Source organism: Gymnoscopelus microlampas, assembly GCF_963454915.1.
Source record: "Gymnoscopelus microlampas genome assembly, chromosome: 1".
NCBI lineage: Eukaryota > Metazoa > Chordata > Actinopteri > Myctophiformes > Myctophidae > Gymnoscopelus > Gymnoscopelus microlampas.
The window spans coordinates 11,953,583-11,980,179 of NC_139962.1; the positions used below are offsets into that span (position 1 = coordinate 11,953,583).

At 42.5% G+C, this 26,597-nt stretch overlaps 1 protein-coding gene across 5 annotated transcripts in view; it reads left to right on the plus strand.

Annotated features, from left to right (window-relative positions):
* The window catches only part of kifc3 (kinesin family member C3), a 48,899-nt gene that overhangs the window by 19,525 nt on the left and 2,777 nt on the right, over positions 1–26,597 (plus strand). For 2 of the 5 annotated variants that reach the window (XM_084067151.1, XM_084067152.1), the window contains exons 2-21: positions 492–612; positions 2,706–2,875; positions 7,242–7,404; positions 9,216–9,322; positions 10,058–10,123; positions 11,087–11,236; positions 12,106–12,387; positions 12,748–12,921; positions 15,290–15,437; positions 16,662–16,792; positions 17,688–17,799; positions 18,309–18,490; positions 19,160–19,264; positions 19,708–19,838; positions 20,658–20,781; positions 21,859–21,988; positions 23,024–23,253; positions 24,346–24,501; positions 24,679–24,805; positions 26,119–26,165. In XM_084067151.1, the coding sequence (XP_083923277.1) occupies positions 531–612; positions 2,706–2,875; positions 7,242–7,404; positions 9,216–9,322; positions 10,058–10,123; positions 11,087–11,236; positions 12,106–12,387; positions 12,748–12,921; positions 15,290–15,437; positions 16,662–16,792; positions 17,688–17,799; positions 18,309–18,490; positions 19,160–19,264; positions 19,708–19,838; positions 20,658–20,781; positions 21,859–21,988; positions 23,024–23,253; positions 24,346–24,501; positions 24,679–24,805; positions 26,119–26,165 (2,817 nt within the window). In that variant the 5' untranslated portion in view covers positions 492–530. Of the gene's footprint in view, positions 1–491; positions 613–771; positions 872–901; positions 1,299–2,705; positions 2,876–7,241; positions 7,405–9,215; positions 9,323–10,057; positions 10,124–11,086; positions 11,237–12,105; positions 12,388–12,747; positions 12,922–15,289; positions 15,438–16,661; positions 16,793–17,687; positions 17,800–18,308; positions 18,491–19,159; positions 19,265–19,707; positions 19,839–20,657; positions 20,782–21,858; positions 21,989–23,023; positions 23,254–24,345; positions 24,502–24,678; positions 24,806–26,118; positions 26,166–26,597 lie in introns of those variants that run through there. The other 3 variants (XM_084067154.1, XM_084067155.1, XM_084067153.1) reach the window with 3 other exon arrangements.

Here is a 26,597-nt window from a genome sequence, read left to right on the forward strand (position 1 = left end):
CAGAAATGTATGGGGAGGAGGGAACCCTGGTAAAAATAGACCCATCCTTTTGAGGGCAAAAATTTCACTCAGGATTCTGCAGAGTAGTCCTAGTTTTGAGGTTATGGGTCCTGCTCATTAACTTTTTCATGTGGTTTAGTTTCACTCTGTTCTCTGCACTCTGTTCTTTAGAGTGCCAAATAAAGAAATGCTTTTGAAATAATCTTTAAAATGATAAAACTGAACCATTTTTTATGTTTTACTCCTCATAGACTTTATAATCAAAGCAGCAGCTTGAATTTCTTCACTCTCTCATATGCTTTGGCAGCTGTTTTGCATCAAATCTGTTTTCATATACTTCAAAGGCTACTTAATTTGTCGAGTCGACAGACATTCTATACAACGCCAACCGCGGCAACATAAATAAATTGCACTTTATTACCATATGATATGTATTACAAACGCAAGTCATGTACAAATCTCTCTCTTTCTGTCTCTATGTGCATATGCAGCTGGTCCAGCGGTCCAGCGCTCTGCTCAGCCCTGCGGTCATGTTTGGAACACGCAAGACCTGGGACCTCAACCACTCCCCCTGCCTGCAGGAGCTCTGGAAGAAAGACGTCTCATTGGACGGTGAGTTCTTGTCACTCAAAACGGCAGCAGAGGGCGGGACTATATACCAGTGGCGCTGCATTCTTTAGAATGACGGCGTGAGACTGAGAGTGGAAGGGAGAGGTGCTGTTGTACTGACAGGTGTCTAGCTGTGAGAGGAGAAAAGGGGCGTGGGGAGGGGGGGGGTGGGTTAAGGAACAGTGTTTGGGTCGTACCTGAGGACCAGCCTGGCAGGCGACTGGGATTGATGAGGAGGCTGAATGAATTCCATGGAATACAGGTCAGTTTTTTGGTCTCATTGTCAGGTGAAAAGAGAAAAACAAGGTTAGCAGGTTGCTGTGAAATGGATCTTATTGGCACTTATTGGACACTGCTTTTTCTCTCTCTATTCTTTTTCTCTCTCTTTCTCTCAAGCACTCCTGACTAACAGTGTTGAAACAGGGGGTGGATTATTCACACTGTGTGTATTGTATTGTATTGTATTGTATCAGCAAGCATGCATGCCTGCATTTTCCTGCAGTAATGCACTCTGCAGCCAAGGTGACGATCGAGTGGCAAACTGTAGCCGTGGCTGTGCCTGACGAGAATGCTAGGGCGAAGGGAATGACAGAGATTTAGAGAGAGAGATAACAGGGCGGAGAAGGAGAGAAAGGGACACTGTCGAAAGCGAGGTTGAGCGAACAAAAGAACGGCAGAGGATGGAAGAGGTTAGTGTTTCCTCCTGTAAAAGGGCTAATATTATGCCTCGACTCAACTGTTGACAGGTGAGTATTCTTGTTAACGAGGTGTGTGAGCGTTCAGCTGTTTGTGTCAGTGTATGTTTGCTACTGTAAGCATTATTTCTATCTGTATTTTGACAGTTTGAAGCTCTATTATTCACAATATTGTGATGTACTCTGTGTTTGTTGAATGTATTTGTGTACAATGAAAGATTCTTACCTAGAACCTTTAGTTTTAGTGTTTGCCTAGTGTAAGTATCTATGTACTTGTCCCTAGCACACTGAATGTGGGTGTGAGCAAATGAGTCAATTGCGCTTAATACCTTAAGAGCGTGTTTCAGCTCGGTCATACTGTGGTACAGGGCATTGATTGTTCTCAAGATTGATAAGTGTGTGTGTGTGTGTGTGTGTGTGTGTGTGTGTGTGTGTGACGTGTGTGGGAACAAACATGTGCCCCCCCCACACACACACACACACAGTCTCACACACGTCACGTCTGGTTAATGTGTGACCTGCTGTTATCAAGCTCATTATGAGGCCTTGCTGGTTTCTGTGGCAACCGCCAGACCATTCATGATGAGCAAGAAGGTAGAAATAGAAAATAAATGGACACAGGTAATCACACATTTTTATTGGTTGATTTGGGAAGAAATGCATGAGGAGGAAAGATGGTGCTGGCTTATAGTCAGCAGATAAACAACACTAACGCACAACTACGACTTGGTGTCCCAAGTTACGTTCCTTTGAGTATTTAGAGCACTGCTAATCAACGTGGGGTCTAAATGGATCCCTACAGGTCTATAACTTTTTGCGTCTGTAAAAATTGTCCAATTGGAACCAAAATAATTGTACACTGTCAGAGTTGTATTAACACTGAGGATTTTACAGTGTAGATTGGGCTCCCAGAGATAGAAACTTGTATCAAATGAGGGCCTGTGGCCCAATGCATATCAAACTGGGGAAAGGTTGGGAATCACTGAAAACTATACTGCCCTACAAAGCCAAAGTGCAGTAACTACGCAAAGAAAAAGACTTTAAAGTGTTTCAATTGACCCATCAAATGGGTTATCAGTATACAGGTGTAAATGATATTGCACTAATTGTATATCTGTTCATAAGGTAATTGTTTATCCAAAAAAATGATGAAGGCAAATACATAATGTTTTTACCCCAATCTACACTGTAAAATCCTCACTGTTAATTTAACTCTTTTGTAACTGAGTGTACAAATGAACAGGTCCATGTGGTTACATTTGTACACTCTCTGAGTTACAGACCGTAAGGGTCCATTTAGACCGCTGGTGGACCCCAGCCCAGACCCGACGTTGGAGTTCATCAAACAACTGAAAAACAACTTAGTTGTTCCTTGGTGTGTGTGTGTGTGTGTGCCCGTAGCAAGCTCAGTGGACTTCCTGATGAGTGATGGTGAAGCGGACGGCTCCTTCTTGTCGGACGGCTCCTTCTTGTCACTCCCTGCCTCAGCCTTCTCCCAGCGTCCTTCTCTGACCGCAGCAGAGTTCTCAGAAGCCACTGCTCAAAGGGAAAGCCAGCAGTTACTCATACAGGTGAGCTACTGGAAGCTCATGCAGTGCACTGTACAATCCTGAGTGTTAATTGATTTAACTCTGAGAGTAAATGGTATTTAGCAGACACTCTTATCCAGAGCGATCTTTTTTTTCCGGAGCGACTTGGTTACATTTGTACACTGGGGGCTCTCCACCACGCGCGAACTCCCTTTAGTGCCTGGCGCTATAATATCTTTCCCACGACGAACAAGAATTGCACCTGGTTTGACTTTATAGCTAATTATCTAGCGCCGACTTTGCACGCTAAGGTGTGTTGATCTTAAAATGAGGCGTGGTTTTGCACGATCAGGGCGCAAAGCTATCTTCCCCACAGACTTCTAACTGAAGACCAGCTTCGACCTGATCTTATCTTATCTGCTGCTGCATTGACATCCAAATGGGCGAGTGTCCGTCGCCATCAGCCAATTTGCCATATAGACTACCACAAAAAACATAAATAGTTTTTGTGCTCAAACATAATCACATATAACAAATCGCACATAAACAAATGTTCAAGCACTTGATTCTTCATTAACCCTTTAAGCCCTGGGTCGCATCTGTGTCACTTTTTGATTTGAGCTAAAAAGCATTATTTTAAAATAGCAGATATACAAAGCTTGTAGCGCGGCACCGAGTGCCGCGCTACAAGCTTGTAGATCTGCTATTTTTGAAAAAGAACATTTTTTAACTAAAATCTTTGCTTCTGGGGGTCCCTGGAACAACATATTTTGAGATGGGGGTCGGCGGCCAAATACATATCATTTTGGGGGTCCTTACAATAAAAAGTTAGAAAACCACTGACATAGAAACATACGTTTTTTTAAAAAACTGTTTTTAGAACTGATTTAGAAGACATTTTGTAGATTCGGAACCTCAGGCCTTAATGGGTTAATCCCACTATGTTAGGCCTAATAAGAATTACGTTTGCTCTGTTATGCGTCTCCAAAGAAAGACGAGTGTGAGGACGGAGAGAAAAAGAACATTTTATTCTTGATGTGATATCATGTTTACATACCGCTTGTCATAAGAATGTCGTCAATCCATAGCCACCCTCCTGGCATTGTAACTACAGTAATATCTAAATAGGGCTTCGACTGCACACATTGTGCGTTCCTGGCATGCATGAAGTAGTAAAATGCCGCAGAACCTGCTCAACCCGTTTCAATACATTCGATCTGAACGCAACACTCATGTTCAATAATTGTCATTTCAAGCACTTGATCCTTCATTAATCTTATGAAATAAAATAAAAGGTTACCTTTGTTATGCCTTTTTAGACGAGCGGCTATGGAAAGAAACGGAGCGCCTCTTACAGTAGTTGCGTTCCATGCCCACTGAAAATATATGATCTAAAAGTTCACAATGCGTTGTGAGCTTGTAGATCAGATATTTTTATGCAGCAGTACCAGTAGAGCACGAACCAAGTGAAACATACGAATGTCTCTAAACTCTGTGCGCTTGTGGAGAGCTCTGTCAGGCTGTCACTGTGAGGAAAGAGAGAGGGGGAGAAATGCAACACATTGTAATGGTTTCAATATACAATAACCAACTGAGAATGTGAATATTAGTCGATATGTCAAGATATCACAGATGTCTTTTGGACATGAGACATGATTAGGCAGGCAGTGGAAAACAAACTACTAAATAAGGCTACAGTGATTCTGAAGGCCATGCACTGTGTTTGGACATCTCTCCTCCAATGTGATGTTTCACCTGTGTCTCCTGACATCATTACGGTATATCACATTATTACCAGATTTTAAAGGGACTACACCAGGCCAGGGGTCTTCAACCTTTTTAGGCCAAGGACCCCCTAGCTTAGAGAGAGATGAAGCAGGGACCCCCTCTATATTGTAGAAAATTGTGTTTCAGATAAACTTTTTCTGCTCTTTTCTCCCTCTACACAACTACAACTCTTTGCCAAAAATCTAACCAAAAAGCTAAATCTAACCAAAAAGCTAACAACGCCTCGCGCTGCGAGGCGTTGTGAACTTGTAGATCGTCTATTTTTGGCTTAAGTTCTCCTCAGAAAAGGGATGCTAGGGTTCAAGTGGTTCATGAAAAAAAAAATCATATCACACAAGGATTTGGCGGACCCCCTGTAGTAACTCTGAGGACCCCCTAGGGGTCCCGGACCCCCTGTTGAAGACCCCTGGACTACACCATGAATTTTAACTTTTTCTTCTTTTTTTGTGTGTTTTTGGTCTCCCCTACCTCTCTTCTATCCTCAAAAATACCCCAGTTTGAACACTCAGGCTTTCACAGCAAATCTGGGGTTTTCTGTAAATTGGTCTAAAAACAGGCCAAACTGATTTGGTCCCCCTGCCTACGTCACGTCAGGGAACAATTCCTCCCGTTTTTCAGTTCCAACCAAAAAAAATAAAAATAAAAAAATATATATATATATATATATTTTTTTAAAATCTTATTTTTTTTTTTACTTTTCCCACACTGAACCAGGAGATAACATGCATACGAACTGTCTCAATAGCGCCCCGTGCCAAACAGGACAATGTGGTATTGCAGGTGAAAGTGCTTTATAAGCCAGAGAGAAGTTAGTTGGAATGAGTATATCTGAGGCTTGATTTAGGCTCAAACCTTTTGAAAAACATTTGAGGGACATAAACAATTTGATATTAAATATTATTATTATTTTTTAAATTCATGGTGTAGTCCCTTTAAACTTGCATGCTTCATTGGGTTTGTCGCTACTCGCTAGGAAAGCTCTTTTGATCTCGCCAATTAGCGCCTCGTGCAGGGCGCAACCTTGCTCTTAAAGTTGATGTCACCCGACACTGGTTTTATTAATGTAACGCCCAGAACACACCCAGGACTAAATCATTAGCGATAATGCCAAGTGCAAGGGATTGTGCATGGTGCTAGGGGCATTTTAGCGTCCTGTAGACACCCCTACGGCACAAGTTAAGACCATGTGCCATGGCGCAAAGTTGCATCGCCAAATTAGGGCCCTCTGAGTTGCGAATAAATGTAACACTTTTTAACACAGGTTTTTACTGTGTATAGTTCATAAACTGTAAAATCCTTATATGAACACTCACTTTACAGTGTATTATCTGTTGGTGACGCACCAATGCTTTGACTCCAGTTACTTTGGATGGAGCACATTTAATGCATGAGAAAAGTATGTGATTCATTCTGCTATTAAAATCACACCGTTTTGACGTAAAGCTGTGGCATTCATTCTAGTAGCAATATTTTTATGGCACCTGTTTTTATTATAGCTGCTGTATCAACATTCTGCAAATACCACATTGGTCACACACAGTTATTCTTTCAGGAATGATATGCAGTGACAGCCTCACTGCTGAGTCATTAGCTGACTCGCCAGCAAAACCTGAAATGACAGCACCTCCAAGTCACTTCTGGCCTGGTGTATCAAAGACGACACAGCTGTCTGCTTAATCTGGCACATCAACTGAGCCACACTGGCTGGCATGTGCTCTTCTGCATGTACGCACATCAGACATTTTTGCCTCCTTAGACCTGAATTGATTCAGTGCAGTCAGTCCACTCTGTGCTTTTGTTCTCTATTCTTGTGTCCCTGTTCACTTGTTGCTTATTGTTTCTCTTTTCCCCCCCTGTTCAATATTCCTCTCGATGTATCGGTCCGTTTTCCCTTTCATTGCTCTGTCTTTCTTCTCTCCGTTTCGAAGGTGACCTGGTCCTACTTCTGGACACAAGCCCCCATAACACTGCAGAATCAGAGTATTGATTTAAAGGGTCCACACTCAAGTTAAATTAACACTGCAGACTTTACTGTGTACTGCTCTCTCTCTTGCACTGCAACACTGTCTCCTCTTCTCTATACTTACTTACATTTTCACTTTGCTTTCCATGAAACTCCCATCTTTTCTTATTTTACATTTTTATTCCACTCATATTTATACAGGTAATCTGACTGAGACCATGGGTTCCCATCCTTAAGAGAGACCTGGTCAGACAGCAGCAACAATCATACAAAGTTACAGACAGGCAGGACCATCAATACTGAATAGTCTGTTTGGGTGTAAGAGCCCTATAGGAGTGCTGTGGTGTAAATAGTTTAATGGATCAAATCAGTGGTGGTTAAAACCTTGCAGTGATGGAACTGTAGTGTTATACAACAGGCACATGTAGGTCCTGTAGGTCATGGTTGAACATAATTGAATGCATGGATTATAATGGCCCGTGTGTGTGTGTGTGTGTGTGTGTGTGTGTGTGTGTGTGTGTGTGTGTGTGTGTGTGTGTGTGTGTGTGTGTGTGTGTGTGTGTGTGTGTGTGTGTGTGTGTGTGTGTGTGTGTGTGTGTGTGTGTGTGTGCACGTGTGTATGTATGTATGCACACCTGCATGTGTGTGTGCTTGCAGGTCTTACAGGACAAAGTGTGCGAGTTCCAGACTCGTCTGCACAGCGACGAGGTCTCTCAACTGCTGCTGCAAACACTGCAGCAGAGTCACGAGCACAGTGCACAGGACGAAAGCAGCCTCACACACGTGCCACAGGAGGAACCGCTCTGTGCACAGCCTAACGGTGAGGGGAGATACAAAGCCCAGTCTCTGTCTCTGTCTTGTTTTCGGTCTGGCCTGCAGTCTTACTCGCCCTTGACGCGGTTTTAGACCGTTGGACTCTGGAATAGTTTTTTGCTAATTTCTCCAAAGTTGGCTACCATAGCTGCTATTTTGATTTTGGGCAATTCTCTGATTCATTTTTAAATAATGAGTCAAATATTTGAATATTCACTTAATTACTTAAAGGACCACTTGACAGATCTTCAACCTATCTTCATGTTCTGTAATTTGTCCTCACTAATGCTCATTATAAGATGGTACCATTTCTGTCTACTACTCGCTCTGTCTCCCCAATGAGGGCTGTTAACACTGCCTACCAACATCATCGGTAGTCGGGTTTGTTCATTTCAAAACTTTTTCTTTTCTTTTTTTTTATCAATGCATGAGCAACATTTTCTATTCGCCTGTTTCATAGGCTGTGTGTTTTCCACTTCCTGTTGATTTGATCCAATGAAATCCAATCAAATTGGTCAGATGACCAATGATATCCAATGAAATCGACAGGAAGTGGAAAACCCACAGCCTAGGAAACAGGTGAATAAGGCTGCATTTTCTATAGACCCCTTAACAGACGACGTCACACTGATAAGAACCAGTATGCGTGCAACCAGTATGCGCGCAATGAAACCCATTCTGTCAGGTCTCGCTAGGACGCGCCTCACTAGCCAACACACAAGAGGGGGTTGGGGTGTGCTGAAACCAGCGCACCCCAAAACAACAGGTTGAGAATTTATTGCATGAAACAATCACCTGTGCATCCAGTCTCAATGTTGGTAAACAAATAATTGGTCTATTAGCTTGGAATCCCCATCGATAGATAAGGTTGAAAATGAGTGAAGTGCTCCTTAAGTAATTTGCTTGTGAAGAATGGATCTAATTATGGGTCATAATCTGTGTTCATGTTCACATCTCCCATCGGAATGAATGGACTCACAACCTACTTCTGCTCTCCTAAAGGGGCGGCCACCCAAGTATGTTGCATAGATAATCAAGCAAAGTTTGGGAATCTTGAATCATTGATTTTGTCTTTAATTAAAAACGACAACATGGTAAAAACATGGCAGGCTGCATAAGACTGACCTCATAAGCAACACAGCTGTAGCTAATTAAGTTTAAAATGGGTGTGTTAGGTTTAGGTGTGTCAGTTCTGTCAATGCTTGCACATTGGCAGACCCATGGCTCTGGGCACATCTATATGAAACACACCCATTATTAATGTTATTAACTGCAGCTGCGTTGCTCACTAGCCTGCCATGCCAGCCTCATAATGGCCTCGATGAGGATTAAACATTTTCTGGTGTTGGTCTTGACCCGGTCTCAACTCTCCTCTGTCTCGGTCTTGACTTGGTCTTGCTTTAGGTGGTCTCGAATAATACAGCATCATGGTCTATGGATGAACAATGGTAGAGCATGGAAATAGAAATGGAGAATCAAGTGGGGCCAAATAGCTTTTGCCAAAGTTTCAAATTGTGATAGATGTCAGAGATGGCACTTGAATGGGTCTGCCTGTCATAATTTGCAGCTGGGTGACATTTGAGCGTCAGCATGTGTGTGTGATAGTGACAGCAGAGTAATTCAGTTGATAAATCATTAACATTTATGTTGATGGGGTCCCAGGTAAAGGCACATGCTACAGTAGGTAAAATAGGAAATTAAATGGTTTCTTTGTACACACTGACTGATGTATGGAGTGAAAGGAAAAACAATTAATCAGGAAGAAAAGTTTGAAAGTTGTTGTTGTTTGCCTCAGGCTTAATGTTGTGTGTTTCATAGGTGTAAGGGCCGTGCAGAGCCTGGCTGAGCCACAGGTGCAAAAGCAGCACATTGAAAGCCTCAACAGTCCAGTGGAAGAGCAGCTAATTATTCAGCTGCGCACACAGGTACGTCTAGCTAGACACCAGCCTACAACACTGTCTCTAGGCACACCTACCTAAAACCAGCCTTCAGTACTGTCTGTAGGTACACATACCTAAAACCAGCCTACAACACTGTCTTTAGATACACCTACCTAAAACCAGCCTTACAACACTGTCTGTAGGTACTATCTGTAACTAGAATCCAGTCTACAATACTGTCTCCAGCTTCACCTACTGTGTAGTCCAGTGGTTCTCAACCTGGGGGTTGCCAAATAATTTGGGGGGGTCGCCAGATTTTTTGGTTAATTTGAAAAAAAGAAAGAAAAAAAAAGTTTTTTTTTTTTTAACAAAATATTTTTTTGTGTTAAAATTAATTCATGTTTTATCAGTTAATTTACTGAATTTACCCACTTTTTGCAAAAATGTTTTGATAATAAACAATTATCAAATAACCTATTATAAATAAATAACCTTCGCGCGCGCGAACGGGACCGCTCGCGCGCACACGGGGGGTCGCGGGAAATAATATCATTATTTTGGGGGTCGCGGCCTGAAAAGGTTGAGAACCCCTGGTGTAGTCAAAGTGTGAAAATGAACCCCCATGGTTCCATATTTACACTTTCAGATGTGTTGGTCACTTTATATTATCTTATTTATATTTATACTTTCCATTTTTTTGGCACTCTGATTTTTTGTGTCTTTTCAGTTAATGTTTGTGTGATTTATATAAATTGAGCTGAGCATTATTCCACTCCTCAGGTGGGGGAGCTGGAGGAGAAGCTGTTTGACCAGACCCAGGAGGCAGAGAGACTGCGCTCAGAGCTGGTGAGATGGGAAATAGAGAGAGACAGGTAGTTTAACATAGAATAATGAGGGCAAATAGGGAACACTAACCCAGGGACGGCCCACGTTCCTCGCTGGGCGAGTGGGCTTGGGTGGCATTCCTGGGAAATCCACCTCCAGTCTGCTCCTTGGCTGCCGCCGTCGGAGACTCAGCACAGACACACCTCTCCTTACAGGTGTACGGTTGCACCGTGACATACTTATACTGAAACAATAACCCAGAGGGGTGTGCCCTCCATGTGGAAATAGGACAGTTTCTTATTTGAATGATAAACCTTTTATTAACCCATTGAGACCTGAAGCCGATTCTACATGTCTCCTAAATCTCAACGGTATTCTGAAAAACTTATGTTTCTATATCAGTGGTGCTCCATCTTCTTCATGTCAAGGACCCCCAAAATTATATGCATTTGGCCGCGGACCCCCATCAAAATATTTTGTTCCAGGGACCCCCCAGAAGAAAATATTTGAGTTAAAAATGTTCGCTTTAAAAATATATATAGATTTGCACACATTTTCACGATTTTTCAAAAATAGCAGATCTACAAGCTCATAGCGCGGCACTCGGTGCCGCACTATGAGCTTGTATATCTGCTATTTTTGAATAGCCCAAAGTGTAAAATAATGCTTTTTAGCTCAAATCTAAAAATGACACAGTTCTCACACTTAATGGCTTAAAGGGCTTTTCAAAAAGATGGTATGAAGTACTTTAACAAAATGAAAAATGAATGAAGCTGCACAATACAATTCTATAATACGCAATAAATATAAAAGTAGAATAGAATAATAGAAGAAAAGGAACAGTAAGAGGAAGCATTGCGCAGATATAACGGGAAATAAAACGATGACTATGAAAATGCAATGAGAGCATTAGAATAAATAAAAACCGTTCCATGGAAAAGAGAAGAAACCTTTTGATAACTTTCTCCTCCGTGGCTGCTGCAGGGAGCGACAGATCTGGAGAAACACCTGCAGCTGCTGGTGGTTGAGAATGAGCAGCTGAAGCAAGAGCTGAAGTCATGCAAGACCTCCCTGCTTCTCCAACAAGACGCTGCCGCCGCCGCCTCCACCTGCAGCAACTGCCCCCACAGCCAGGTTAGTGTGGTATGTGTTGTGAATGTACAGGAAGTTTAACTTCAATGTCACGTGTGGTCTAAACCATTGGTTCTCAAAGTGGGGTCCGGGGACCCCCAGGGGTACTTGAGGGGGTTCCAGGGGGTCCCCAGTTAAATGATGGATAGGAACCAAATGGGCCCTTATGGGTCTGTAACTCTGAGAGTGTCCAAATGGAACCAAATGGACCCTTATGGGTCTGTAACTCAGAGTGTCCAAATGGAACCAAATGGACCCGTTCCATTTGGACACTCTCAGAGTTAAATTAACATTGATTTTACAATATAAATTGGGGTTCCAGAGATAGAAATGCCATTAAATGGGGGTCCGTAGCCCTAATGCTTGTCAAAATGGGGGTCCTTGAAATTAAAATAGTTGAGAATCACTGCTAGAGAGCCGTAAAAATCTTATATTACGGGGGTCCCTGGTATATATTTTCAAATGGGGGTCCGCGGGCTAATAAGTGTCAATTTGGGCGTCCTTGACATGAAAAAGTTTGAGAACCACTGGTCTAAACTCCCTATTGAATGAAACCTAAATTACAAAACGGAATCAAACTATGTGATGTAGTGTACTGTACAGGATGTCTTTACAGTAGCATACTTTTCCCTGATTTACAGTATACTTGGTTGCATGCAGATCTACAAGCTGTGATGCATTGTGAGCTTGTAGATCGGCTATTTTCGTTGTACGATACCCGCGTGCAACCAAGTATAACTCAGTATACTTGGTTAATTTAGTATCCACTTAGTATCTACTGAGTATCCACATAGTATTCACATAATTTTCACTTAGTATCCACATTTTGCAATTGAGCATCAAATCTTAATATCCTATCCGTAACCGCTCAGGATGTGGATGCATTGCGCGGGGAGGTGTCTCGCTGGGAGAGCCAGGCCAGGCAGCGGGAGAGGCGGCTGGCTGACCTAGAGCGTGAGCTCCTGGAAAAAGCGTCCAAGGTGGATGGCCTCCAAAGGCAGCTGGAGGACTCCACGCATCAGCTGGCAGAGAGCCGGCAGCAGCTGGAGGAGTCGAAGCGGCAGCAGGATGAAGCGGAGCAGTCCCTCGGACTGCAACTCCGGGAGTGCGAGGAAGAACTGGCAAGGCAGGCCGCCATGCCCGCACTGGTCAAGGTGACAAATTAAACTGTAGATGACTTGAAGCAAACATTTATTCTCCAACTTCTCTCTCAGTTGATGCAATATATAGCTACTTGCAGACATATCTTGGTCACTCATTCTCATGTTGTTTCTTAGGTTTGTTTTCTTGACCATAACAATTTAGATTGTTATTTGGCATATTCTTTAGACCGTTGCTAGGTTCATGTTTTACCTGGTATCATTTCTTGAGGCATTACAAAGTCTCTCTGTGATTTGTGAAGTATGTGATTATTTACCTTGCTTATTGTAAGTCGCTCTGGATAAGGCTGTCTGCTCAATGTTAAATTGTGAATGAGCAAAGTATTATCTTCTCTTTCCTGTTGTGTCTCTCAGTATGTTACCCAGACAGTAGAGGTCAAAGATCCTGAGACCCAGAAGGCGTTGACTGAAGCCCAGGCCAAGAATGCCGCTCTGCATGAGCAGCTGGCTGTCCAGAGACAACTGCTGAGAGAGCTGGAAACTCAGCTGCACGATTCCCAAAGGACCTGCACTCAGCTACGAACACAGGTACACGCACCCACTACTATTATACCATACCATCACTTCTGATGTGATGTGGTTGAACTCTACAGTCCTGGATTATTTCTCTCCGTACTGGTCTAATGTGGTCTAATGATATCAGAACCGAGGTTCCCATAATGTGGACAACGATAGTTTCAACAGGTTCTTGAAGTCACATGGACAGAGACCCGACCCGGAGTTTAGGTTGACCCCTCATCCCTGTGACATACTAGTGTCATGTCCAGGGGATGTACATTGTACATCATGGCTGGGGGAGGAACTTGTACATCAAGCTGCCTCACGCGACAGAAACAGGAAATTGGCCTCCTGCCCGATGGGCCACATGGCTCGGCAAGGCTTACTACTTACTTAACTCATTCGTGGCTCTGTAGTTTAACCCCTCTTTCTCTGCATGCATTTGGTTGCAGCTGCTTACGGACCAAGGCCGTCTCTGCAGCCTTCTTTCTAAGGCTGTCGGCAGGGCTAACGCCGAGGTCATTGGCAGGTTGTCCAAGGTTGGGCCCCCCAATCCCCTAACCCCCTCCATGTCATCTCTGGGATTGAGTGATCAAACGTATCAGCCTCGACTGTTCACAAGTTCCAAAGTCCCTATGTACTGAGTTATAACTTTTAAAGGTACTGTAAGTGATATTGTTTTATTAAAGAAAGTGTTACTGTAGCTCTATATTCTGATAATAATCATTGCTATAGAGTGTTTGTTCAGTAGCAGGGTTATCCCCGTGTCTCCAGCTCTTTTGTAAACAGAAAATACATTTTCAAGTTGGGATACTAATTTCATCCAATCAGGAAAGAGATCTCATACAGGACACATGATAAACAGTGAAATTGGAAGTGATGAAATAAATAAATGAGCAGACAAAATTGGAATTGGAATCTATCCATATGAACATTTATTTTGTGTTTTCTATAAAGAGCTGGAGAATACATCAGAATCAGAGCTTTAATGTTTTAACAAAAAACATTTTGTTTTAACAAAGAAATATCACTTACACCACCTTTTATTATGTCCATGGGTGATGAAGAAAGTCCCATCGAACTGAGTTATAACTTTAATGTCCATGAGTGAGGATTTCAAATCCTTGGACCATGGGACCTTTGAAATCTGTGAGATCTCCCGTGTATGTGATGTGAACAGTTCCCTGTATCCCCTGTATCTCTACTGACACTCAACTCCCTGCACTTCCTGTATTCTCCTCTCAACATCGCCCTGTCTCACAGGACCCCTGCTTCCCTGTGTGGTATCCGCTTATCCAATGTGATTTACAGTGACGTGGAGTAGTAAACAACCTCCCCTTGCCTACCCTGCAGAATCTCATTTAGGATTAGTGTTCAGATATATAGCAGATATACAGTGGATTTCTAGACGTAGTTAATCTCCTTAGCTAGCCTAGACCCCCCCCCCCCAACAGAGGATATTGTCATTGTTTCCGTAGCTGTAGTAACAATGGCAGCAGGATATGAAGTGGTTAGGGGTGAATGCTGTCATTGTAAGTGTCACTTTAAGTTGGCTGTACTCTGTACTTTTAAGCCTATCTCTGGTTTTTCAACCCTGGTCTTTGCAAACCTCTCGTACTACAGTCTTGTTTCCACACCCTGCCACTATGAATACTGTGTACAATTAAATACATAGTATTCATTCTCATATTCACTGTTTATAGTCTGTACGTATATCCATTCATATTTCACTGATGATAGACTGTAGATTTATATCTTTTGACTCAGAGACCCAGTGCAGATGTCTTGTCAAAGTCAAACTGAAACTACAGTAATACATTTTTTTCTTGACTCTTATTCTTAGCTCTTTCACTCTTAAATGCTGTTTCTGCTCTCATACCTGAATTTGCCCCCAGGGACGAGTAAATGTTTATCCTATCTTAACTAGTTAAGCCCTGTATACTTATAAACGGGGCTATAGTGAGAATAGTTGCTCTACAAGCTAAAAACTTGTCATGAGGGGCAATTTTGGGCTATTTCTGAATGTTGAAATTCTTTGAATTTGTCAAATGTTCTCCTATACTGGCATGTCCAAAATAGGGACACCAGGTTGAAAGTGGTTAATTGCATTCACATGGCGTCCTATGTGCATGTACGTGATTCCCACAACATTTGTTTTGGTTCACTCAACGTCCTGCGTATGTGTAAGGTCTTACGAACTAATGCATGACTTTTTAAATGCAATTGACAACAAAGCAGGTGTGTATGGACAGTGACCAAGGACCATGGTTGAGAACTATTGCTACCACTGTGTGGGCCTCAACCAAGGCCTCACACACGTGAGACTGGATGTTCGCCAGGTATTGGTGTTGTCCTCTCACTTTAGCTGCTTACTAACAGCCCTTCTACCTGTGTTCAGATCCTGGTATATGAAGGGGAGATGGAGAGGGCCCAGGGCCAGCTGGAGGCCGAGATGCAGAACCTGGAGGAGGAGAAGAACCGTGTCATCGAGGAGGCCTTCATCAGAGCTGAGAGCGAGATGAAGGCAGTGCACGAGAACCTGGCAGGTGTGTGTGTGTGTGTGTTTTATGTATTTGTGTTTTCTATGTGTTGTATTATAATCCATGTTATAAGCTTGTCACAGTGGATGGTGTTCTCTGTGAAACAGTATAGCACTGAACAATGGTATTATTAAAGCTGCATTGTATGACATTTCTGATGTCACAAGGCCTTAATTGTTGCTATATCAAGGTTTAATTGAAACATAACTTTACCAACCAATATGCACAGATGTTGTACAGTATGTACATGTTGTGTTTGTCACCTTCATTCTAAAGCATAATCCGGACCAACTATGTTATAAGTTCCTCCTAAGACACCAGGCTCCCGTCCCTGAGCTGCTTCCAGATCTCCCATACATTGGCACTGGCAGCTCCCTCACTCTTTAACCCATTAAGACCACGATCTGTGTCACTTTTTGATTTGAGCAAAAAAAAAAGTACACTTTGGCTATTCAAAAAGATATACAAGCTCATAGCGTGGCACCAAGTGCCGTGCTATGAGCTTGTAGATCTGCAATTTTTGAAAAATCAAGGAAATGTGTGCAAATTAATATATTTCTATTCTTTTAAAGCCAACATTTTTAACTCAAATCTTTGCTTCTGGGGGTCCCTGGAACAGAATATTTTGAGATGGGGATCCGTGGCCAAATACATATCATTTTGGGGGTCCTTGACATGAAAACGTTTGAGAACCACTGATATACAGTAGAAACATATACGTTTTTCAGAAAACTGTTGGGATTTAGAAGACATTTGTAGAATCGGCTTCAGGTCTTAATGGGTTAAAATCAGCTCACCCCCTCTCATTCCCATGCTTCCCACTATACCATATTATCCAGCAGAAGATATCTGACAGTTGCTGAATTTATGCATGTGAAGGGTGGGGGGAGGCGAGGCTTCTTTTGACAAACAACAATTGAATTCCCTTGTTTATTGGTAGGAACCGCCTATCGTACAATGGGGGCTTCAACTCCACACGTCAATACTGTCATTTTGTAATTATAGAATGAAAGTCCACCTTCACGCTGATCACTAATGGCACAGTGGCAGTGTAATGCTTGATTTATACTTGGTTGTTAAGTGTGTCGCTCACCGAAAATAACAAGCTCACGACACGTTTCAGAGCGACGTGTTGTGAGCTTGTAAATGTTATTTTGGGTATGCGACACAGATTTTATCTGAGCAGACACTATGCAGTGCTTCAGCAACAACCTCTACGTGCCTTTGCAGGTGTACGTATGAACCTGCTGACTTTGCAGCCTGCCCTACGCACCTTGACCTGTGACTACAACTGCCTGAAGAGACAAGTGCAGGACTTCCCTTTCATGCTGGACAAAGCTATCACTGAGGCCAAACAAGAGGTGAGTCACAACGTCTTTATGCACTCATGTCTCAGATACTGATCCAAATCAATGTCTCAGATACTGATCCAAATCATTTAAGTGTCTACTGATGTGTTTCACTGATACATTGGGTAAGAGCTGGGTTTCGCTTTAAGATAGTGTGGAGAGGACATCAAGTGTAGGGAAATATATTTCCATTGTGTTTTCATATATATCCAAATAATATGATTATAAGATTCTGAATGTCTCCCAGTATGTGATATGAACAGACCCTATTGCTCTCTAAAGTGCCCTTCCCAGGCATGGCATCCTGTGGCATTCACCATTCAATCTGGGAATCCATTCGGTAAATGTGTTCCGATTTACAGAGTCCCTGGGGGCACCACCTCCTTTTTTGAGTAGAAACTGGAACTCTATTTTCTCCTCCCCTTTCTTAATCCACTTCCTCCCGGTTGTTTCTGTGTTTATTCCTACTTACAACAACATTACATATTTATGGCAGTGGTGCTGACGGATTCAGCTGTTAGCAGAATATGTCTTGAGAGATTATTCACCATTAGGCTACCGAGGTGACTTCCAGTTGCGAGCCCCCCTCTTGTTTTTCATGATTCTGTTTTTGCACTTTGGCTCAGCACCAAGAAACGGAGGATGTGCGTTATTTTTGCTCTGAATAGGTGAATATACTGAACACAGTAAAAACCTTAGTGTTCATTTAACTTGGACTGTATAATCCATAGTCCTAAAATGTACACAGCATTTTACTGTGTAGATGGGTAGGTAAAGTAGATCTGCCATCGGGGATTCTTGTCTAGACGTAACATTTGCTACTTACCACTCCGCTGCTCAGCAAAAAAAAATATGCCATCTGGTTGTATGTGTGCGTGTGTTTAACGATTTGTATGCGTCTTCTCAGATCTGCCAGGTGATCAGTGAGGTGAGCAGTACGAACCAGGAGCTGCTGCGTAAATACAAGAGGGAGATGAACCTGAGGAAGAAATGTCACAACGAGCTAGTACGCCTCAAAGGTAAAAGATGTCACAACGAGCTACGCCTCAAATGTAAAGTTAGAAATGGCAGTTTACTGCATTGGTTCTCAAAGTGGGGTCCGGGGACCCCCAGGGGTACTTGAGGGGGGTACTCCAGGGGGTCCCCAGCTAAATGATGGATGGGAACCAAATGGACCCTTATGGGTCTGTAACTCTGAGAGTGTGCAAATGGAACCAAATGGACCCTAACGGGTCCATTTGGTTCCATTTGTACACTCTCAGAGTTAAGATAACATTGATTTTACAACATGAATTGGGGTCCCAGAGATAGAAATGCCATTAAATGGGGGTCCGTAGCCCTAATGCATGTCAAACTGGGCGTCCTTAAAATGTATCTTTTCAAATGGGGGTCCGCGGGCTAATAAGTGTCCATTTGGGGGTCCTTGACATGAAAAAGTTTGAGAACCACTGGTTTACTGTACCCCTGACAACAGTAGGCGTTTCTGTTTGATGGCAAACAATGACAGCTCCTGTGCTACATTTCCCAGGTAACATCAGGGTGTTCTGCCGTGTGCGGCCTGTGTGCCAAGAGGATCAGGACTCCGCCGATGCCAAAAATATGGTCAGCTTTGATTCCGAGGATGACGCTATGCTCTACCTCTCCAACAAGGGCAAACTGATGGCCTTTGAACTTGACAAAGTCTTCCCACCTCAGGCTACACAAGAAGAGGTCAGTCATGTGTAACACCTCCTGGACCAATATGGCAGAAATAGTCATGATCTTGGTCATATTAATAGGTAGGTAATGCATGACATGTGCATGTACTAGTGTAGTATTGTGTGCAGATTGACCTGTCAAGTCAAATTCCTTGTGTGCCCAAAGTAAACATAAGTGATCAATAGAATTGATTCCGATAGTGTAGCAACAGTGGCTTTAGGACAAATTCTTTGCATCACTAGACAGCAAAATCAAGAGGGTAGATTTTATACTGTAGATACTCGTTGAATACATAATTCTTTTATAGCATCTTTCATCCACAGAACAGAGCTCACAGTGCTTTACATGATTGAGAAGATATGAAAATAGCGTAAAACAAATATGTACAGTAGCATTTCGTCGCTGGCCATTGGAAACCTTGTACAGTATGTCCAAAACCGTTACTTTTCAGGATTTGTATAAATGAGACCTAACCACTTTCACTTTGAAAATGGTAAAAGAAATTGCAAAAATAGCCAAGCTCGAAATGTGTCTCAATGCGAGACGTTGAAAGTATTTTTACGACTTTTTCGTAACACTGTCATACATGGTATTAATGTACGATTAACATAAAAAGTTGAATTATGGAGATACAAGGATTCTGCCCAATTTGCATCACATGTTCCACATGTCAACCACCAGGTGTTCCAGGAGGTGCAATCCTTGGTGACTTCCTGCATCGATGGCTTTAACGTGTGCATCTTTGCCTATGGACAGACAGGTTCAGGAAAGACTTACACCATGGAGGTAAGCTGTGCGCTCACATTCCTCCCCTTCTTTAGTTGTCATGGGAATTAAGCTAACAACACGTGGCATTGTGATGTGTTGTGGGCTTGTAGATCATATAGATCATTTTCTTTTTTAAATGACAAATATTCTAATGATTATGCAAAATAATTGTGATTTGCGACATGGACCTTTCTGATCCTTGATGTGTTATTTCAGTGAATGTATTGTGCTTGTATTTCTCTTTCAAATATATCGATCAATCAATAAATTAATTAAAAAAAATAACAGACACATTTGATTAGGAGATTCTATAATAATTGTGACAGGCCTACTGGAGAAATGAAATAGAAAATGAAACGCATGGGTGGCGGCGACGCCTACTGTCTGACTCATGCCTCAGGACCCATGCCATGTTAACCCCCCCTTCTCCCTGCCCACTCTTTTGTCTCTTATTCCTCCAGGGCGTGGCCGAGGACCCTGGCATCAACCAGAGGGCTCTCCGCCTGCTCTTCTCCGAGGTGACTGAGAAAACACCCGACTGGGACTACAAGATCACAGTCAGCATGGTGGAAATATACAACGAGACCTTGCGGTGAGAGAGAACACCTGCTCTGCTCTGTGGACACCATGTTTCTGGCATCCATTCATTTACTCTATTAATCAAATGTGAAATGACAGTATAATGTGCGTCAAGGTCATCCTGCTACATTCATAGTTGAACCATTATTAAATTATTTATGCAGAGTCTGTGCCATGGAAACACTGTGTGTGGGTGGGTGAGGGGAGGGGGGGAATTCACAGGATTTTCCTGTGAATTTCCGATGGATTATACAAAACATCCATGGTCATCTGTTGAGTACAAAGTATATTTTCTCCCTCCCTCATGTTGCATAACCTCTGAACATCTGTGTAAGCTTTAGTTCCAGCCAAGGAGAGTGGCGGAATGGTCTATGCACCAGAAAGTCTGAGAGGGGACCCTTACGGGTCCATTATTATTATCTCAGTTAAATTAACTCTCCGTATTCAACGCATATGTGTCAGTATATTGTTGATGGATTTAACTGTGTAACCCATGTGAGTTAGTATATTCTGTTGATGTAATCACAGGTGTCTGTTAGCGCACCAAGATCATCAGGTCAAATAACCTCTGCAACTGTGAACGATTCTGATACTCATCGGATACATTTTGTGAATGCCGTATCTCCACCACCACTTACAGTACATTTTGGAGGGAGAACAATTAATTTGTCTGAATTATTTTTTTTGGCTGCCTCAATGCCCCTCAAAGTTAATGGGAGGCAAAAGAAGGGCTGTTTGGAACTTTGGACAAGCACCTGACTCACCCGTCTCTCTTAATGATGACGACTAATGGTTCAATGGTTAATGGTAATGTGTTTTTGTTTTCCAACAGGAACCTGTTGGGGGACAACCCCAGTGAAAAGCTGGACATTAAGATGAACCCAGATGGCAGCGGTCAGCTCTATGTGCCGGGGCTGACTGAGTTCATTGTTCAGAGTCCAGAGGACATCAACAGGGTAAGTTCACATGTTCGCCAAGTCTTAAATGTTGTGGGGGTTCGTTGATGTCGCTCTCTGGACAACCCGAACGAATGGCTGAGATTCATAAAGACAGTTTGACATCATCTAATTGCTCCAAATCCCACTGAACAGTCTCTTGAAAGGTATGGTGAAATGTCAGGAAACAGGAAACCATTCTGAGCCATCAGTCACATCATAAAATGAGTCATTTTGCATCTGGATTTGTCTCTACCAGAATGAAAATGTCTCCATCTGCAGGATGTGAGTGGTCACTGAACGATTTGTTGAGCATGGAAATGAATGAGGAAAACCATGTACCACGGTCATCACTGTGGTCACAGCTGAGCGCTTGAGGGAAGTGTTTAGACGACTACAACACACTGATTAATCAAATAACAGACTTCAGATAAAAAAGAAATGCCAATAGCAAAGCCATTTTAAGAAATGGGCTGCAGGATGCATAGGTATTGAAGATCAAGCCCAATTTATACTTTGTTGTAAGGCTGTAGTGCTGACTGAAAATAACTGAAAATACATCACGTTTTTCAGTCCAGATCAGAGCAACACATTTGTATGACAAAGTTTAAATTATTGTTGTTTGTGGAAATATTTCTATCTCATGTGCCCTCAGAAAGACCTTTACAGATTATCCTAAGTTCCTATCATTTTCTGTTTAATTTAAATTAAAAACTTTCCATATTCTTAAATAATAGTCAAATTGAAATAGTAAGACTGTCTATATTCTTATATAATAGACTACCGGTAATTAAAATAAAATGTTATTTCTAAAAGTAAAATGAGATTAACCATAATAAAAGCACAAATTGAGAAGGAGGAATGTGCCCAAGCAGTGCTATATGTTCCAAAGAGAAGGTGGAATGCGCCCAAGCAGGGATTTGTTTCTATGCGTCCGATTAGGAGTATGTCCACCAATGAGGGTCATTGTTCTCAAGTAGGTTTATGCCTGCATAGGTGCATTTGTATGTGTTTTTCTGTTTTGTTTTGTGTAATGATGAGTTGAGCATTACAGTCAGCCATTTACAAAGCCTGCCCTTTGGACTGACCTCTCTGCAGGTGTTCGAACTGGGTCACATGAACAGGGCCACAGCCTGCACCAACCTCAATGAACACAGCTCTCGCTCACACGCTCTCCTCATCATTACTGTGGCTGGCTACAACTCATCCACTGGAAACCGCACACAAGGTATATGTACACACAGTCACAGACATGCACACTTGTTGGTTTTACTATACTGTGAGCAATACTGTAGCACCATCGCCATTGATTCCATTCATTCTCCATACTCTAATATTAAAGGTCTTTGAGATTAAAATGATGTTGAGCTTGGCTAGAACCTTGGTATGAAAGTACCAGGACTTTTTCTGTTTAACATTCATACCAGATGAGAGAAAATGGCAGTTCTGTTCAAGTGTGTATACATTGGAAATTGCAAGCCTCAAGTCCTTAACACAAGCCTCAAGTCCATTAGCTACATTGTTAACAAGTCTGACTCTGCCATAAAGAGCTGGCTGAATAGCAACAGAGTACAAATGTCCTGACGTCACTCGTTCATCCCCAGCTTCGTAAAGTAATTTCTCTATGGAGAATAACATTCGGTTATCATAGAATCGTCTCATATAAGAATTGTGCTCCAAAAATAAACAAACTGTCTTGGTGATATTGTCAGGGAGGAGGTTCTGTATCGTTTATGATAGTCAGTCACTTAGATTTGATACAGTCTGTTTCTGCCGAAAATTTAACTAATTCGGCGGAAGTAACATTAGCCTTTTCTCACCGTCATGTGGTGCTTCATATCCATAAGAGTAAAACCACCAGGGTCATTTGTTTATTTTTGGAACACAGTTCTTATTTGACGCAATATTAAATACGTCTATAGGGATTCAGAATGGGGGTGGAAAACCGCGAACCAGGTAGACAAACCTAGGATGTGTAAATTACGTCAGACTTCGGTGCTCTACTGGGCCTAATTATAACCCTCAGTTAGAGTTGTAACAGGTTCCATTGTTCCTGTTGTATATTATTTATTTGTATGACTCTGCTGCATGGCACTCATTTTACACACACATTTGCACTCAATGGACCACAATGGAATTAAGCTTTTTTGTTTGATCCTTTTGACAGATATTTATAAATAGTGTACATGCATATGCATATTTGTCAATACACATTTGAAGCACAGAGTCAATTGGACTTAAACTTGTGTGTGTGTTGCTGCAGGAAAGTTGAACCTGGTGGACCTTGCTGGCTCAGAGCGAATCGCCAAATCTGGGGCAGAGGGCAGCCGTCTCCGAGAGGCCCAGTGCATCAACAAGTCCCTGTCAGCCCTGGGGGACGTCATCCACGCACTGAGGAGCAAACACTCCCATGTGCCCTTCAGGAACTCCCGTCTCACTTACCTCCTGCAGGACTCACTGAGTGGAGACAGCAAGACACTGATGATGGTGCAGGTGGGAATCAACGCTACAGTTGTTGATGGATACATGAATCACTATTGTACAGATTTGAAATGGAATAGGACCTCTAAGTGATGTCCTTCTGCCAATGAGGCTGGTTGAGTTGACACATTTTGCTCAAATTGGACACTAGAACAATTACTCGGTAGTAGAATGCATGCCAGCACTATGTAATTGTCAAGATATGCCATTTCCATGTCGGAACAGCGCTGTATTTGTTCAGTGGCTGGAAATTGGGTCTCCAGCACCCCTGATTTGTTTACTTGGACCAATAATGTAGGGTTTGCCTCTTATGTCTGCTGAAAGTCACATGTAGGGTTTACTTCTTATGTCTGCTGAAAGTCTCATGGTGTTGTGTCAATCCATTCATAAGTTATATAATGCGTTTGTGAGAATCCACCCAGTGCAACACACCTTTTTTGGCCAATTAATGTGAAAAGTTTATCAGTTATTCCTTGCACCATGACCAAACATTCCACAAAGTTTCATGCAAGTCCAACCACATCTTTTACTGTAATTACCTTCAAATGGCTGAAAACACAAGCCCATCCAACTCCATAAGCGGAGATGATTACAAAGTTTATAAAATAAATGAAAATGGAATGGAATAGGTACACGTCTATAGACCCCTTAACAGACGACGTCATACTGGCTGCGTGCAGCCAGTATGCGCGCAACGAAACCCATTATATCAGGTCTCGTTAGGACGCGTCTCACTAGCCAACACACACAAGAGGGGGTTGGGGTGTGCTGAAACCAGTGCACCCCGAAACAGGTTGGGAATTGATTGCGTGAAACAATCACCTGTGCGTCCAGGCTCAATGTTAGTAAACAAATAATTGGTCTATATAGTACTCTATAAGCACATGGCCATGAAAAGTCTGACTAATTGTTTAACATATTCCTATTTATCCAGGAATATGTTCAAGAACTTATTGCACTATATTTTTGGTAAAAGCAGATAAACCGAGCAGCAGTATAAATGCAGAGTATATTAGCTAGCTAGACTATATAGAAGATAATATATTTAGTCCCCAGAAATACATTATTATTCTCTCTCACTCCCTCTGTCTCTCTGTGCTGTAGGTGTCTCCTCTGGTCAGTAACATAAGTGAGTCGGTGTGCTCACTGAAGTTCGCCCAGCGCGTACGCACCATTGAGCTGGGCTCCTCCAGCGTATCTTCTTACAGGAGACATGAAAACTCCTCAACCTCCTCCTCTCCTACCCACGACAGCGTGGAGGTAACTCACATCAGACTTGCAAACAGACACCCGTGTAGCAGGAATTCCATGCAGAAATGAATCATTGCCGTATGAATCAATACTTTAATACCACTTACTCCTGGCTATGTAAAGTGGGGGAATAATAAGACATTTAATGGGAATAGAACGTAGTGTTTACCCTATAACCTCTTTCAGCTGGACAGTCCCCCGGTGACCCCCGTACCCTTGCCCATCTCCCGCGCCAGCAGTGCTGGCTCCACCCTCTCCTCCACCTCCAGGACCACCAGCACCCGCAGGAGGTCACAGTCACAGCTCTCCACAGGTACAAACACAATCACAGTCATACCAGGGCTCATTAGGGCTGCACAATATATCACATGTTAGCCTATGGTGCAATATTAATTTTCACAATCAAATATGCCGTCGATTTAGGCAATACCTGAAAGTTTAATTTCACCAAGTTCCTCAAGTGCAATGAGCGTTAAGGAGTTCAGCTTCCATTCAGGAGCAGGGTAGAACATTTTGAATAGTTTGTATATAGAGGTGGTGGGATAGATGACAGAGATGCAAATACTTCCAATAACAGCTTTGTTTGTCTATGTGCAAAATCACCATGGCATATGGTCAAACAGAGCTGTGTTTGTTTACTGTACAATTGGGCTGGCAGTAGCCTCTTTACCCAGGCTTTTTTTTAGGGCGGCAGTGGCTGAGGAGGTAGAGTGGTTGTCTTGGCTGCGTGTTGGAAGTGTCCTTGAGCAAGACACTTAACCCCTAACTGCTCCTGATAAGCAGGTTGATGCCTTGCATTGTTGGTGTGTGAATGGGGGAATGTAATGCACATTGTAAAGGACTTTGGAGAAAGGCACTAGAATGCACCATTTACCATGTAAAAGACTTGTTTCCATGAGACTAATATTTTTTGCTAATTTGATAGAATAATAATTCTCCACAAAATCACACAGTTCGAATCCCCCCTGTTATTGTTCACACTTTGGCACTAACAGAGAATCCAAAAACCAATCTGTCCCTCACTGCATTGGTTAATGAGGAGGGAAGGGAGCAGCACCTGGAAAGACACACACAAAACATCCATAGACGTTGTACACCCCATAACACTGCAAACGTAACCGCACTATTCAGGGAATTTCATTTCTTGTCAATATCGTGCAGCCCTTACTACCCTACTGCTCACATACCGTGTACACCTACATAACACTGCACTGTAATGCAAACATAATACTTTATTATTAGGGGTGTGCCGATATATCGTCCCGCGATATATCGCGATACGTTTTCATGACGATATGTATCGTTTTTGGGGAAAAATATATCGTTTTAAATTTTTTTTTTTTTTTTTTTTAACAATCATTATAATCAGGCATGACAACAACATGTTTTTTTTTTTTTCGGGTCAGGTGTCACACTATTGCCCTATTTGGATTGAAAACGGCTATTGTAGCTGAAAAGCTACCAGTTTGCATGTCTGAATAATGCAAAAACAGAATTATTGTTTGCATTTACTTTTTTCCTCCCGTGTATCGGCACACCCCTATTTATTATACGTACGAGCAAACATCCATTCACTCATTGAGTTCCTGTGTGGTAACTCTGTGGTCTAACTTGATTGGTTTCCAGACAGACAGGTAGACAGAGCCAGCCCATTGGTTGTGGATGGTGGGCAGGTAGGTGGGGTTTTAAACATTGGTTAGCTTTGGCATGGAAGCGCTCAGCATGGCATGGTGCCCGGTGCCCACGTCACCCACCTGTCTAACACCTCCCACCTCCTAACCCAGACGGACCTACACCAGCTTTGTTTGTCTATCTGCAAAATCTCCATATGGCACATGGTCGGACAGAGCCGTGCGCGCGTGTGTGTGTACCGTACATGTTTGTGTCTTGTGTTGACTTTGGACAGTGTGGTTGAATGCTTAATGTGGCGTCTTATTTGTATCTGGCCTAAGACCTAAAAGTGTGTGTGCGTGTGCGCAAGTATTCAATGCAATATCTTCCTTAAGGCTCATTCACATCACACAAAGAAGGTATTTGCGTGTGCCTCTGCCATTCGGTTCAATTGAGACCCATTTCCTGCCTTTCACAGTCGTGCACAGACCGCT